General features: G+C 39.7%; 1 protein-coding gene across 3 annotated transcripts in view; it reads left to right on the top strand.

Annotated features, from left to right (window-relative positions):
• Nucleotides 1-13,437, top strand: part of CD63 (CD63 molecule) — a 15,608-nt gene extending 2,171 nt beyond the window's left edge. For all 3 annotated transcript variants that reach the window (XM_015824199.2, XM_015824200.1, XM_015824201.1), the window contains exons 3-8: nt 8,268-8,459; nt 10,424-10,498; nt 10,901-10,996; nt 11,864-12,001; nt 12,458-12,541; nt 12,830-13,437. In XM_015824199.2, the coding sequence (XP_015679685.1) occupies nt 8,268-8,459; nt 10,424-10,498; nt 10,901-10,996; nt 11,864-12,001; nt 12,458-12,541; nt 12,830-12,895 (651 nt within the window). In that variant the 3' untranslated portion in view covers nt 12,896-13,437. The remainder of the gene's footprint in view (nt 1-8,267; nt 8,460-10,423; nt 10,499-10,900; nt 10,997-11,863; nt 12,002-12,457; nt 12,542-12,829) is intronic.
• The last annotated feature ends 1,083 nt before the right edge of the window (nt 13,438-14,520 follow it).

Raw genomic sequence — 14,520 nt, 5'->3', positions numbered from 1 at the left:
CATGCTAAGCCAAACCAAACAAACCACATTATTGCTATTATTACAGTGGGTGAATATAATTAATATGCTAGAAGGAAGATGTGCTTCTCTGTCTCTCCATATAGGAATGGTTTCATATGGCAAACTACTGACCTAGTATAAAACCGGCCAATGCACAAATAACTCTCCATAAAAAACATGAAGAACTGCTGAAGTAGAAAGTTCAGCCCACAAATAGCTGAACATTTTGAGACTTTCCGTATCAGTTTGGCCAATGAAATTGCCAACCACCAGGGTTCCAGAACTTGGTGGTTTCCTGTTAGACTAGAAGCTGCATATTATCCTTTCAGTGACTGATGTGGCAGAAATTGTTGCTTTTACCATAGGGGCCATTGCGGTATTCTCTGTAGGGCAGCAAAGCCTGCTGATCTGCTTGCAGCACTGGGCCAGTTTCTAGTGTTGGCAAACAAGGTTCTGTGGAATTCAGCGAGACTTTCAAAAGCACTTTTACTGATCTGGATTACATACCCTAATTCTGCAGAATAACATGACTTGCTACATTGCTCAACCACAGAAATAAATTTTAACTTTCTACATCCCTTTTCAATACCTATTGTGACAAATTCTGGGCGGTACAGCCCAGACGGTTTTAAAAGCTGACTATCCATTTTGTTGCAAGGACATTTGTTCACAGGAAATGGATTTGCCCTATTATTGCCCTATGGGTTGTATCTTTGCTGCCTCCTTAACTCAAACATATCCAGGGTTTTCTGGGGGTGGGGGGTGTCGGTGATTGTCATATGAGCTCCAAAAAAGGTGTAGTTTTTTTAAAGGAATTGCTGACAGGTACACAAGTGTGCCATACAAGATCTGAATAGCTTTCCCACTTGGGTCTAAATATCTCAGTTTCCATTTTTTGTTTCTATATTTGTTTTAAATATATTTTTATATTTTGTATATGTATTTTTTTTTCTTTTTTATGAAGGAAATTCTGCAAAAAATATAGTTTTTTTTAATTCAGTACCCTTTAATACATAGATACAGCTATAGAGTAATACTAATTTGTGGGTGAACTGGTAGAGTAGTATGAAAAAAATGCATGTACACAGACAGAAAGTTTGGTGTGGGCTTTGTGAGGGGCAGGTGGGAACAACGGAAGGAACCCTGGGATCAGTTGAGGTTTTGTATTTAAAAAAGGATGTTGGTTTTTCCCAGCAGCACTTGGGAGTGCTTTATGTCGATGCAGTTGGATTAAATTAGTTAAATTGCAAGAGCTAATATATAAGCAAGTTACTCAATGCTCCTTACGGCTCCCCCAATACCCTTGTAGAACTTGGAATTTCCTTTTGGAGAAACAGGAATTTTTTATTGGACCAAATGGATGATAGGAACTTGACAATTGACCTTTCTTAGTACTGTATAGTGTTTATTTTGCTAACCACAAGAAGGGTGAATTAGCCATATGTTCTCTTTCTCTCTCTTAATGCAATCCAAATGATAAATACAACTGGGTGAAGAGCATTCTTATGGTGTGAAACAGAAAAGGGAATTAAATGTGAAATCTTGCTTTTTAAAAAAGTCTTCTATCCCTAGTTCTAGACTCTGAAATATTTTGTAGTAGTATCATGTCTCATATATACATATACATATGCATTTCAGTAATGAGATGCATTTTGATAATCTGATTTTGTGTACATGTTTTTCATTGTATTTGAACAATGAAAATATATATACAGATATACTTTGGTGGCAAAATGGCATTCGTTCTTGGATTCAAATATCTATTTGCCTGTTTTTGAAGAAATGTATAACACAATTTCTCTTGGAAAATTATCAAGATACTAAATAATGTGGGAGAACCCTTTTTGCACACCCCTGCCCAAATATGTGTTAGGTTTCCACTGTTTTGAGTTTTATAGAGGAGCAAGTTGATAGTTACTGGGATTTTACTTTCCAGAGATTAAAAAAAAAAAAGACCACATTTTGTAAGCAAGAACCTGTGTCTTAGGCTTTGTGTAGGCTTTGAAATTTAGATACTGTATTAGTTTATTTCCTGTTGTTAGGCCCCATTTACATAAGGGAAACTATGATCTGGAAAGTCATTTTTCAGCGTAACATTTGGTGGCCTTATGCTTAGCGAGAAAATAAATTATGACTATGCCTCTCTTTAATTCTGTTTGGACCAAAGTCACAAGAATTGGCATCTTATCTTAGAACAGGTTTAGCTACATATAACAATTATCTGGGGTGGTTCAGGAATCAAATCATGAAAGTGCCAAGTTATCCTTTTTCTACTCAGGAAAAGCTTCGTAGTTGGTTTTTGCTCTCTAGAAACGGTAAGCCAACTTTTATTTGGCAGAACAGTGGAGTTGTTGGAATTATTTGTTCTAATGTACGCAGCAGCCAGATGTTGCCTGGCTGTAATGCGAAAACAAAAATAGACTTTTGATAGGCACTGTTATTTCAAGATAGTCTGTTTATGCTTGTCCAGACAGCGTTGCCCCTTCACAATAGAATAATCTGAATGCAAAGGGGAAAAAGCAAACGTAGAAAGAGTAAGTGGTGTGGATTTCTTTGCTTTGCTTTTCTGTTTTATTTGTTTGCTGTGCCACTTGTGTTTGAACTAGTGATTAATGTATTTTTTTCATAAGACTATGTAAAACAGCTAGTAGAAGGTAGTAAAAGAATAGGATTGATGGCTGTCTGAAAGAAGCCTGATAGTATAAGGCAGGGAACTCCAGACCTGGCAACATTAAGATTTGTGAACTTCAACTTCCAGAATTCCCCAGCCAGCCAGTTCCCAAGTTCTTAAAGTTGCCAAGTTTGGAGATCCGTAGTATAAGGGATAATCCCCTGATAACAAGGGAAAACCTAATGCAGGGGTGTCAAAATGCCGGCCCGCAGGCCGGATGCGTCATGGTGAAACTGCACCCACCCCATTGCCAGCAATGGAAAAAAAGTCACAACACCTGACGTTGAAAGTTTGACACCCTTGACCTAAGGTATGTATAAGGTCAGTTTAGACAAATATTCAAAAGAATGTTCCTCGGTATTCTGAATGAAAAAATTATGAGAAAACTGGTAAGGAAGAAGGCTACCATGTGAATGTGCTAGTTTAAGCAGGAAATCCATATATCATTGTCACGAGGAGTGTCATTTTATTGTAGAAACAATTTGAGGGGGGGAAAAGGTTAAAAATCTTTTCTTAACTCTTTTGTTATAGAAACATTAATCCTAAAGTGCCTTGTTAATCAAAGCAGTATCCCTAACAGAGAAGTTAACACTGTTCTATTTATTCAGTGACGAGGAACAAGGAGCAGCAGAGGTGATATTTTCCACTTAAGATTTTTTTTCCATTTAAAATGCAGTTATTTTGCATCCTCAGATTGTAGTATCAAACCCATGCCTGATGCTGGAAAGCAAACATATCTTTCCCCTTGACCAGGGGTAGGCAACCTTGGCTCTTTTATGACTCGTGGACTTCAACTCCCAGAATTCCTGAGCCAGCCACGCTGAGGGGAAAGGGAGAGGTTTCCAAGCTGAGACATGCTGGCTTAGGAATTCTGGGAGTTGAAGTCCACGAGTCATAAAAGAGCCAAGGTTGCCTACCCCTGCCCTTGACCCTTAAGGGATTGCTTTATAATCACAGGTATTGAAACCATTTCTGCAAGACAAATTAATTGTGACTCCAGTTCACTGTGTTCCAATACGGGGTCTTTCCTTGTTCTTTGAAGGAGTCCTCTATACATGTGTGTGTGTGTGGGGGGGGGTCCTTGGTGCACTCTGAGCTTGCTTCTTTTCTTGCAGACGTTTCATTACCCTAACTAGGTTACACCATCAGTGCTAGTAAGGAGTGCTGCTGGCTGTCGGTTTATATTCTGGTGTCACTGATGATGTTACCTAGTTAGGGTAATGAAACGTCTGCAAGAAAACAAGCAAATTCAGAGAGCACCAAGGACCCCTCATTTCAACCCCGAGCTACAAATATTCTCCTTCATCTATACGTGTGTATGTGTAAAATATGCGCCCTAAATACGTTGAGACTGGTGAATCGTAACAAGTGTGGGTCAATCTATTGTAAAGGACAGCCGTAAATCAAAAGTATATGAGCGCTCTTTCTGTTTCCTCTTCCATCTACATCAGACCTGGGGAGTTTCACGTTCCCTGGAGTTGGGCCAAGAGGAATTTCTGCTTCTGGCTGCCTGTGTTTAGTGGTGAAGGCACCAGGCTAGGAAGCAGGAGCTGGTGAGTTCCAGTCTTGCCTTAGCCATGAAAGCCAGCGGGGTGGTTTTGGGTTGGTCACTCTTTTTCAGCCCAACTCATCTTGCAGGATCGTTGTAGAGAAAATAGGAGGAAGGTATGCTGGATGTTTGCCTCCATGAGTTATTTGTTAAAAATAATAAATAACAGGATACAAATACAAATATTCTTGTTACAGTAGAAATAATTCTACTGTGTCTGCCTTTCACGCTTGGGCTACCATGGAAAATAGCTAAGTGTGCTATCAGGATATAGGCTGAGTCTCTTTGCTTTGGGTGGGTCCATCCTGCTGTGATAGGGTAAAAGATAAACACTAAATCCAGGAAGTTCTAATTATTTGGGAAATGTGTGGCAAAGGTTGGAGAGGAGACTTTCTGTGTTTTTTGGAGATCCAGAACTTTTTATTAAGATTAGCCTTAATGCTATAAGAAGAGTTCTTTTTTTAAAAAAAAATATCTTTTGCTTGTTTTTTAAAAATACTGCAGTTCCTGTTCTGAAGCTTTTAGTCTCTTTGTCCTTGCTATCCTTCCTTGAGAGACCAGTTAGTAATTTGATTCTATTAAGCACATGTGCCAAAGTGTTTTCTAATACACAACCTGCTGTTTTATAGTCTGGGGCCATGGTTTGTTTTGAACACAACTATTTTCTGCCTGTGTATCTGTAACCAAAAAAGCAAGCAGATTTTAACATGACTTAATCCAACCCAAGCAGAGTTTCGACTCTCAAGTACAAAATGCAAATTTCCCCCCATCTTAGTCATCTTCATAGAGAAAGTTTCCATATATATCTGAGTTCCAAATTTGTGGCTTGTGCAACCAGATCCTTGGTAGGATTAAATAAGCATTTTTAAAGAGGAAAAGGAAACCAAGAGACAGTGTATTTGCATATCTGATTTCATGAGCCACTTAAGAACAAGCTATTGGAAAACGCAGGGGAAAGGGAATTGAAAGACCTTTCGTTTGTGAGGAAAAAATAAATATTGAAAATTAAATATTATGTATATTAAAAATGTGTTTGATTTTCACTTGAATGGTGAAAAGAGGGCATGGTTTTGAAAGTATTTCCCTGAGATCCATACAGCACACTAGACTGGCTAAAATAAGTTTGTGGTCCTGGCTCAAACTTCTCCCACTGACATGTCCATGGTGGTTCATCATTATAAGTGCAGGAAGTGATCTCATCTCATTGGCAGTGGCTGAGCTTAAAAAAGTTGGACTTAGTTAATATTTGAATGGAAGTGCACAAGGTTTTGGAAACCCAGTTAAGACTAATTTAGACAGGAATTCATCAGCACTTAGTTGCCCATCATGAATTATGGCTGGATCTGTGGTGAATTGTTAATTTGGATTGTATTTAGTGGATTAATTAGTATTAGTTGATCGATATTATTGGCATGTGGTAGTTTTACTGACCTTGGTTGGTTTATAAAATGTAGAATACAAAAAAATTAAAGAAGTGGAGAATATTGTAAACAGATTACATCCATGAGAGGTCCTTGATGCTCTCTGAGCTTGGTTGTTTTCTTGCAGAATTAAGACAGAGCTTTTTGATCAGAGAATAGGATACCTTCTTTACAGCAGCATACAGTATAACAAGATGAGCTTTAAAAAGTTATAAGATTGATTATGCTGGAAAATAGCATATATGTGTTCTAAAAACGGAAGTTATAAGTAGAGTAATGATTAAAGCAAGCAATTCAAATATAATTGTATGGATGGTTTCATAGCAAAAAAATACACAAGTCTTGCTTTCTTTATTTTGTCCCAGTTTTGTAGGATACTATCCTATTATTTTTATCTACTGTCCCCATTTCATTTTTAAGAAGCTTGTTCTGATGTGGTCTGTGGAATTCAGGAAATTATTACTTTACCTTCACTTCAAATCTCTTAAGAGTCACTCTGGAGTTGGATAGTGCTGAAAGTAAATAAATGAATGAGTCAATTTCCCTTTGTGATGCTGTTCAGAATAAACAATCTGATGACCTTGGTTGGTTTATGAAATGTAGAATACAAAAAAATTTAAAAAGTGGAGAATATTGTAAACAGATTACGTCCATGAGAGTTCCTTGATGGTCTCTGAGCTTGGTTGTTTTCTTGCAGAATTAAGACAGAGCTTTTTGATCAGACCTGCTAATCTTGGAAGAGGCGGTAATGTAAGGGGATAGGATACCTTCTTTACAGCAGCATACAATATAACAAGATGAGCTTTAAAAAGTTGTAAAAAGATCGATTATGCTGGAAAATAGCATGATATATGTGTTCTAAAAACTGAAGTTATAAGTAGATTAATGATTAAAGCAAGCAATTCAAATATAATTGTATGAATGATTTGATAGCAAAAAAATACACAAGTCTTGCTTTCTTTATTTCGTCCCAGTTTTGCAAGATACTATCCTATTATTTTTATCTACTGTCCCCATTTCATTTTTAAGAAGCTTGTTCTGATGTGGTCCATAATGTTCAGGAAATTATTACTTTACCTTCGCTTCAAATCTCTTAAGAGTCTCTTTGGAGTTGGATGGTGCTGAAATTAAATAAATGAATGAGTCAATTTCCCTTTGTTCAGAATAAACAATCTGATACCCTGGTTATTGTGTTCTGGACGGCAATACACACAATTTCTAACTACTGGTTGATATTGTAAGCAAACAAATCTAGAGGATATCTGATTGCTCACGCTGTGCTATTGACACAAACAATATATGGCAAAAATAGCTAATGCCCTCTTTCTAGATGGCTACACTGCTTAAGAATTGGACTACAAATTCCCCCTCATTCCCTGCATGATCCAGCCCACTGGGCTGATGGGAGTTTCACTCAGCTTACCTGAAGGCAACAAGTAGAGAATAACTTAGCAGGCTTTTCTCCAAAGTTGGCCCCGTACATATAATAAGGGATGGAATACTTTCATGGGAGAAGGAGGACAAAACATCAAGCATTCCAAATGTATCCATTTGCCTATGCCACCATTTTGAGGCTGAGGTTGAAGCTGGGTTAGTTGGAGTTAGCATTGGAATATATAAAATAGGGGAACTTCTCAGATTAACTCTGTTGCTTGAGGGGAGGATAACATTTGGACCAAAGTTGATAAGGATTCATTTATATCAGAAGAGAGGAAAATGATTGGGGAATTGCACTGAATAAGAGCTAGTTGGTGTGATGTTTGAGTTGTTGGGCAGAGATGATTCAGGTTCAACCACAGTCAGCCCTGAAAGTTCATTGAATAACTTTGGGGCAATTGCTGTCCCTCAGGCCAACTTATCAGATAGTTTTTTATAAGAAAAATAGAGGAGGGAATGTGCATATTGAACCTTGGACTCCGGAAAGAAAGGTGGGATCTAAATTAACACATAAACAAGGCCCCTGGAGGATGTGGTTGATAACGCACAGAGCAGCATCACCCACACATTGAGATGTGGTTTTCTGTTTTCCTGAACTTAGCTGCTGGGTTTTTTTCCCCCCCTTTCTTAAAGAGAGAGAAAGAGAAACCTGAAGCTTTCTTGAAATTAAAGCTTTGTGGCACCAGAGCTTCCCGTTCAATTGTTTTGCTTAAATTTTAAACATCTAGAAATAGCTGAATAAAACCAGGTAGGACATAGTGCCTTATGGATACCAAAGAGGTTGGCTACAGGTAAAATGGTAGTTATTTTAGTTTTCTTATTTCGTGACTCAAAGAAATAGGAAAGCATGCCACCAATTCCTGACCACCATGCCATTAAAATTCAGGAGCCAAGAGGGTTTTCAGAGGAGACAAACTGGTGGGTTAAAGGTCTTCCACACCGGTGTCTTTGGCCTATTTTCCTTCACAGATGCAGCCCTTCTAAGATTATGACAGAATCTTAAGAGTTGGAAAAGCCTATTTGAGTCCAGCCTCCTGCTCGGTGCCGTAATGTAATTAAAACATCAACACATACCTATCTAGCCTCCTCTGGAACACGTCCATGGAAGAGAAGGCACCACCTTCTCCACATCGCTGTTTCCCTGCTTCTCATTATCCCAATGCTGATGCTTTGTTTTTCTTCTCTACAGCTCTGCGGAATTGCTCTGATTGCCCTGGGGATTTTCGTACAAATCGAGCTCAAAAACACCCTGGTGGTGACCGGCCCACCATCAGCTTCTGCTGCTCCCATTGTCATCCTGTCCGTGGGCGTTATAGTGTTCTTCATCTCCTTTTTTGGTTGCTGTGGGGCAGTGAAAGAAAACTACTGCATGGTCACCACGGTGAGGGGGGGTGATGGAGAAGAAACGGGCGGGGGGGCTATGAAATTGCTGATGACCTTATTCCAGCTTCGGATGGTGCATTCAGACAAAGAATCGGAACTGTAGCGTTATTTTGGGGAGCTTGGGAAATGGGAAACGTGAGAAATCAAACAGACTCTGTTAACGCAGTCACATTGCAGATTTATCTATGTCTCATTGTGGAAGTGTTTCTTAGGAATGTGCCACCTGACAATTCTCCGCCACAGGCCCCTGGGGCTGAAACGTATGTCATCTGGCAACTGCTGTTCCTGGTTGTTTGAATTGGTGGACATACCTGGGCGATGTTAAGAGCATGTTATTTTTTAAGGATGCTTGTGAGGTCCAGAAGCTTTAATTGGATTTTTTTTAAAAATAAATAAATGGTGGACGTTAGCATTTTACTTTTTAGCATGCCAGCTTCCCATTTCATTTTAAAAACATGTTCAACAGTGAAGTGAATCAGGTAGCACGGTGGGCACCAAGAATGACCTCCATCAGTACCATATTGAGGATTAAAGCATTATGGCCACAGACCATATTATAGTAACACTTTTGCTGTTGAGAAGAGGATTCAAAAAGGAATGTTCCAATCTAATCCAGAGCCTTTTAAAAATAATTTAGAAAGTATATTTTTATTTATTTAATTTTTATGCCGCCCATCTCCCCTACAAGGTGACTCCAGACAGGCTTACTAGTTATAAAAAAAGTAAAACTAAAAGATTAAAACTACAGTTTTAGATATTTAAAACTTTGAAGGGCTTTATCAGTACTTTGTCAGTCATTAATCTTTGCACTTAAGAGAGTTGGAGAAACCGTAATAAGAACAGAAATATTCAGGGCTTAACAGTACTTGTGAAATCCATTCAGGAGATTTATTTGGGCCTTTCTGTTAGAAATGAACATCTTGGGTCAAAAACTGTATTTCAAAATCATTTAAAAATCTTTCTGTGGTAAAACTTCTGTGCGAAGTCATGTCAACAGCTGTGTATATCTTTTGCATAATTTAGGTTCCTGGTTGCTTCATGGAAATATATAGAGCATGATGTGCTGTTCTGTGGAGAAATGCCTCTTGATTCCCAACAGAAATTGCCTTTAATGTGTTTTAAAATCATAGTGGCAAAAGGTCCCCGTTGGCCAAAGTCTTGTAGACTGCGAGTGGGTGTTTCTGGATAAATCTAAGGTCTTGGCAAGCTATAGATTGGTGATGAATATTAGAAGGACCCACAAGAGATGTAGAGACTACATGTTTGTCTTTAAAAACTTGTCTTTGTGTGCTGGGTCTAACCTCGCTAAAATTGTTGCCATAAGCTGAAGTGCATTGGCAAACACTGGAGAGAAGTGTAAAGTTATGGGGCAGAGGTTCATTGGGAAGCTAAGAAATTTGTTTTTCCTAGATGAACATGGAAGCTAGGCAACCTTGGCTCTTTTATGACTCGTGGACTTCAACTCCCAGAATTCCTGAACCAGCCATGCTGATGGGAAAGGGAGAGGTTTCCAAGCTGAGCCATGATAGCTCAGGAATTCTGGGAGTTGAAGTCCATGAGTCATAAAAGAGCCAAGGCTGCCTACCCCTGCCTACAAGTGGCTTTATTTGGTGGTGCAGTCCTATTCAATTGGCGCTTTATAGATATGAGTGAGTGGGTGTTCATATACATAGAATAAGTAAAGAAATAAAAAACAAGCAACTTATAAACTCCCAACCAAACATTCTGATGTAGAAGAAGCCTAGTTCATGACCATAATAGAGAACCAGAATTGAAAACTTGTTTGACAAAATATTTTCCAGTTTGGGGAAAACAACTTTATCTGGAGGTGAGTTAATGCGAGCCAAACTGGCAGTTCATTTTTGTCTCGTTAATCACAAAATCCCAAATAAAGGGAGACACAACAGTTGGGATCCATTTCTTCCTCTCCAGAGTGTTTACAGATTTTTTTTTCCTCTTTAGTTTGCTGTGCTGTTGACTATAATCTTCCTGGTGGAGATTGCAGCTGCCATTGCAGGATACATCTTTAAGGACAAGGTAAGAGAGACCTTCAGGAACGATGCTACTGTAATCTACCCAGTGGTGGGATTCAAATAGGTGAACAACCAGTTCTCTGCGTGGATGCCGATTCCGGAAGTCCATTCTGGGCCTAGACCACAAAAAATTAGCTGCCGTTTCTGCCGAAGTGGTGCGAACCAGCTGAATCCCACCACTGCTTCTACCCTTAAATAATGAAATTTTCTGGGGGGGGGGAAAGGTATTGGACCACGATTCCAAGCATTCCCCAGCCAGCACAGGCAAAGGCTGGCATAGAGGTTAGGCCCAGATTATGATGTCCATCTTTAGAGAAACCACGTTGAGGTGGTTTCATTCTTCATATGAGATCCTATGGAAACTTTTTGAATCTTACTACCTCTCTTCCTTTGTTTTCTTTCCCAGGTCCGATCAGTGATTAACGATGAAATCCAGCAAGAAATGATTAAGTACAGCAATGATTCAGTCATTCAAAAATCTTTGGATGAATTGCAGAAGAAAGTGAGTCTACCATAAAGGTCTGCTTCTAGACTCAAGGGTTGGCAAAGCAGTGATGGCATTATAAATAGCGGATTTATTATTATTATTATTATTATTATTTTAAAAAAGGGTTCCTAATTTCTTTGCAGAGTTCCCTCTCCTGATTTTCAGTATTGCCTTCAACAGTCCTTCCCTTTCCAAAACAGCTTGTCCAAATGTCCACAGTTACAGTCTTGTGTGATATTTGTTGCATTGCTTTTCCTACACCTAATTGAGCAAATCCACCTGCAGGCTGATAGATACCCTGCAGTTAATAGCAGTTGGAGAACCTGCATTTTCAGTTGAAACGGGACAACGGGGGGGGGGGGAGGCGGAGGAGGCTTCTGGAAGAGGAGGACGAAAGGCACAGGAGAGATGCGGGCTCAAAGTGGCGGGAGCAGAATAGTTGGAATACGCGTCAAGGAAGATATAGATGTGAATATTTTCTGTTAAAAAGGGAGAGGAAAAGGCTGAGCTCTAAACCAGGGGTAGTCAACCTTGGCTCTTTTATGACTCGTGGACTTCAACTCCCAGAATTCCTGAGGCAGCTGTGCTGGCTCAGGAATTCTGGGATTTGAAGTCCACGAGTCATAAAAGAGCCAAGGTTGACTACCCCTGCTCTAACCATTCCAGTTCTATATGTGTGAGAATGAAGCTGATGGGCAGCTGGCCTGGACTTATACTGGGACTCCTGGATCCCTGTCCAGCATTAGATGAGGCACAACAATGGGTTTATTAAAAAGCTTCCTCTTAATCAGATGCAAGTCAGATATTGAAGACTCAGAAAAACTCAAACCCCGTTTTCATTAAAATATTCGCCTCTTCTCTTTTCTCATTCCCCAATTGTAGTATTCCTGCTGTGGAGTCACCAATTATACTGACTGGTTTAATGTCACACAATTGAAGTCTGGACGTGTACCCGCCTCCTGCTGCAGGAAAGCCATGGACTGTACCAAAAATCCCACTCAGGACAATACTTTTGATGTGGTTTGTATGACAAGAGTGTTGGGGTGGCGTATTTGTTTATTCATTCTGCTTTGAGCTCTTGATGAAAGGCAGAGCAAGTAGAAATCTGCCCTAGTAACCTCCCTGCTACAACTCTGTGAAGTAGGCTAGGTTTAGAGACTATGCCTAGTCCAGGAGTGTCCAACCTTGCCCCTTTTAAGACTTATGGATTTCACCTCCCAGAAATCCCCAGCCAGCATTCTGGCTGATAATGCTGGCTGAGGAATTCTGGTAATTGAAGTCCACAAGTCTTAAAGTGGCCACGGTTAGGCATCCTTGGCCTAATCCAAAATCATCTAGTGATCTCTAGTTCATGTAGGAGCTTATTAATCCTAGTTTCCCTAGAAACTAGGATTAAGCCTATGAAGCTACACTGACTTTCTGCTCCAGCTTGAGTCTTGAGAGAATCCTCCAAATAATTGTTTTCTTTCCCTGCAGGGTTGTGTGACAAAAATAGAAGAGTGGCTGAAGAAACACATTGTGATTGTGGCTGCAGTTGCGTTGGGCATTGCCTTCTTTGAGGTACAAAAGCTGTTGTTTGTGGGAACGGGTTCTCATCTGAACATGCCTACCTGCATCTTTGTTTTGCTGGTAAAAGCTAGTAGCCTTGTTCTGGTTTGTGTTCTTGAGAAAGTGAATTTCACAAAAGCAGATTACCTTCCACAAACACGATTATATAGATATATGGCTGTGGGCAGAGTTTGCCTTCAATCTTGCATTCTAACTACTGCACCCCCACGGCTCCTACAGTCTTGCTATTTCTGAAGAAAACATCAGGACTAAATAATTTTTCTCTCGTTTTTTTTCCAGCTCCTGGGCATCATTTTTGCCTGTTGTCTCATGAAAGGAATCCGCAGTGGCTATGAGGTCATGTAGTAGTTTCTGTTCCTGTACATCTTGGCTGTTATGAGGCCCAATCACAACGCTCTGGAATACTTTCATCTCCACTTCTCTGGGGATACAGTTGACCATCATGTGCCAATGGGACAGGGTTGGGTGCATGCCTCTTCTTCTGTTGCCTGTTAGAAAAATATATGCTGCCCTCAAAGGATTCACATGTTGCCTTATCTCTTTTCTTTCTCTCCCATAACGGGCAGATTTAAATCCATTCCTTGCACCTCACTGCAACTTCTAGACCTTGCATTATCCTTCACGTGAGACTTGTGTGCCACCTAGTGGGCTTCTGGCAATATGTTCCTAGAGCCCTTAATAGATGTGAGCAAGTATATTTAAAGACCTTATTCTACCTTTTTGAGTCCTTTCAAGTAGACTGTCTTATGTGTTCAGCTATTTCTCTTTTCCTTGGGAAAGGTAGACTCTTCATTCTATATAGGTCATAATAAGAAGGAAAATTATCAGGGCTAATATTTTTAGCCAATAATTTGCTATTTGGAAAATAAAAGATATTGTTTCACCCATGTGTTGTGACTTATTTGTATAGTGCCTTTTCTCCATTGACCATTTTTTAGCTTTTCCTCACCCTCTTGTCTCTTAAAAAATAGAGGACGGTTGGTAGGACATGGCTTCTTTATGTAATATTGGAATAATATATTGAGTTATAAACAACTCCAGAAATGTAGGAGACCTTATTTAACATTGAGTTGTGCAATGTGTTTGGATCAAGAGGGTTCTCGATGTGGATATATGTATTTTTACCCTTTACAGGTAGTCCTGGACTTACAGTCATTTGTTTAGTGTCTGTTACTAAAAGTTATAGTGACTTACAACTAGTCCTCATACTTACAACCATCATAGCATCCCTACGGTCGGGCACATGATTGAAATCTGGGTGCTTGGCAACCGACATGTATCAATGATAGGGACATGGGGTCGCCATTTGCAACCTTCCCCTGCCCTGCGGTTAAGGGGGGAAGCCAGATTTGCTGAACAACCACGTGATTTGCTTAACAACCGTGGCAAAAAAGGTAATAAATTTACAACCATCTTGCTTAGCAATGGAAATTCTGGTCCCAATTGTGGTTGTAAGTCGAGGAGTTCCTGTATTGGGAAATGCGAATTGTATTCCTTTGTTCTCCTCCCTCTCTTTGGTTTTCCACAGGATTTTAGTTCTTGGTCATTATTAAAGCACTTCCTATCTGGGCTTTTACAAGCCATGACAGTCGCAGCCCTGCTCCTAGACTAGCACCATGGAAGAAGACTCATCAGCCTCAGTTGGCTCTAAAAGTTATCCTTTCTCAATTAAGCTAACGTCATATTAAACTTCCAATATTAAGTAATAGATTATGTTTATCAAATTAATATGTTTATACAAGGAACGCCCCATGGTGCCAAAATCGCCCTCTGATTGCCGTTGTGGAGAATTGCAAGTTCTATCTTCTTCCTCTTACCTCTATCTCCAATCATCGGAGGCAGTCTTGCTTTCAGTATTTTTGTGTACCTGGTTGCCCATTCTTAAGGGTTGCTGCTAAGTATCATTACATTGTGCTAGGTTTGCTGACGTTTTTGAAAAATCAAGTTAATATACACACTCCTTAACAGAG

The sequence above is a fragment of the Protobothrops mucrosquamatus genome, unplaced genomic scaffold (genome assembly GCF_001527695.2).
Source record: "Protobothrops mucrosquamatus isolate PMUCROS unplaced genomic scaffold, P.Mucros_1.0 scaffold2158, whole genome shotgun sequence".
In the NCBI taxonomy this organism is placed as follows: domain Eukaryota; kingdom Metazoa; phylum Chordata; class Lepidosauria; order Squamata; family Viperidae; genus Protobothrops; species Protobothrops mucrosquamatus.
Note: the sequence above shows the minus strand (reverse complement) of the source record. Positions and strands in the feature narration are given on the sequence as shown.